The sequence below is a fragment of the Octopus bimaculoides genome, chromosome 11 (genome assembly GCF_001194135.2).
Source record: "Octopus bimaculoides isolate UCB-OBI-ISO-001 chromosome 11, ASM119413v2, whole genome shotgun sequence".
Lineage (NCBI taxonomy): Eukaryota > Metazoa > Mollusca > Cephalopoda > Octopoda > Octopodidae > Octopus > Octopus bimaculoides.
In genome coordinates, this window is record NC_068991.1 from 30,476,583 (window position 1) to 30,478,489 (window position 1,907).

The window sequence follows — 1,907 nt, forward strand, 5'->3', positions numbered from 1 at the left end:
TATATATATATATATATGCATATACATGTATGATTAATAATATTCTCCGACCAGTAGCCTGATCGGTCGTTACCCCACGAGGTTTATAGAGATTGGTAGTCAGACAACATGGAACTCAGATTCTGCTGCACATCTGACCTCGTGCCGTTATTGACGGCACCAAGAACCGATGCACTCGTGGGATTGTTGTTGCTATTACTATTATTACTATTATGATGATGATTGTTATTATTATTATGATTATTATTATTGTGGTGGTGGTGGTGGTGGTGGTGGTGCTGGTGGTGGTGTTGCTGTTGTTGATGATGCTGCTGCTGATGGTTGTTACTGTTGTTGTTGGTGGTGTTATTGTTACTGTTATTATTGTTATTGTTATTATTATTATTATTATTCGAAATCATATTCTGTATAATTGGCATTGTCGGTGTTGAATTCAAGCCCGCAGCTTTTTGAAGGTCGGTATAGACAACATGTTGAGAATTCTCAACTTTTAACTGTCCCTTCAAACTTCGGGGACTGTCCAAATCTTTGAAGTCACTCTGCGGGGAATGGTCACCCATCGATTGTGATGTCTGTCCAGTTCCGTTTGGTTCACTGTATGGCCCACAAAAAATAGAGAAAAACAGAGCAAGATATCATATCGTGTGAAACGACGGACATTTAACGGTTAAAAAGGAGAGGAAAGAAATAGGAAGAGAAACAAAAATGTCTTATATACATTGTATTTGTATAATTTATGTATGTGAATGTGTGTGTGTTTACGCGTGTATATACATATTTATAAAGCGTATATATACACACATAGATACACAGACAAGTACTATACATGCCCTACAAATTTAGCAGTTTTCAAATATGAAACATGTCCAAATGCTAACTTAATTAAAAGAAAGTTTATGTAGAAATATGTATGTGCGTGTGTAAACACGTAGACCCACACTTGCATATTCAAACTGTACTGCTCGGGTGCGATTATTTGGCATATATCTCAATATGTTATATAGTGTAGATAGATATATGCTATGAGCTTCACTCTCAGCTGATCTCTAGAACTACAAGATATGCTAGCATATTCTTTTTCACATCATACCTACTGTCATAAAGGACAGAATGAATACAATAATATTATAGATCCACATATATACACTTTGCCTAAAATATAAAATAGGGCGGCCATAGTTGGAAGATTGCAATAAGAGCTGACCTGAGACCCTACCACAGTGGTTCTCAACATTATTTTATCTATGGACCCCTTTGATCATTATTACATTCTGGTTGACCCCCATAGCCATTTCATGTTTAAAAGATAGTTTTACAGATGCTTCTTTCAAAATTCCGATTTTGCTTTTCACCCCATTCACTTGTGCTGGTTTGAAATAGCCCCCACTGAAAGAACATGTTTCAGTGGTTGGAAACATGTTAAAATATGTAAAATATTACAGTAAGAAACGTAGGCGTTTCTTGCAATAAATACATATAAAGCAAAATTGTTTTCATAAACACTTAAAATTCTATTGTGGATTTCCAATTCAATATTTTGCTTCATAGATCCCTAGGATCCATATGGACACCTGTTCAGAGCCACGGCCCTACAGCAACAATATCAACGACAACAGTGGTATGCCGACTGTGTTTCTGTCTATGAAATATAGCCAAGAATAGTTATGATGGCTGTTTCGACACACACACATACCGATTCCCTTATTTGGGATTTGAATCTTCATAGTACATATATAGGATGACAAAAACTTTGTCACAACCATATTAACACTGATTTTATGGAATCGGGTCAGCTAGACACTATGGTGTACATTTGCAGAAGTTTCCCAATACAGATAAAGCCCGGAAGTTTACAGGCAGGGAAAGGGCTTGATTAGCTTGACTCATTGCATATATATATATATATA

At 36.2% G+C, this 1,907-nt stretch overlaps 1 protein-coding gene across 1 annotated transcript in view; it reads right to left on the bottom strand.

Annotated features, from left to right (window-relative positions):
* Positions 1 to 19: 19 nt before the first annotated feature.
* LOC128249065 (probable serine/threonine-protein kinase fhkB) overlaps positions 20 to 1,907 on the bottom strand; it is a 72,273-nt gene continuing 70,385 nt past the window's right edge. Inside the window, exon 3 of the mRNA XM_052971670.1 lies at positions 20 to 594. Coding sequence (XP_052827630.1) covers positions 84 to 560 — 477 coding nt within the window. The 5' untranslated portion in view covers positions 561 to 594 and the 3' untranslated portion in view covers positions 20 to 83. The remainder of the gene's footprint in view (positions 595 to 1,907) is intronic.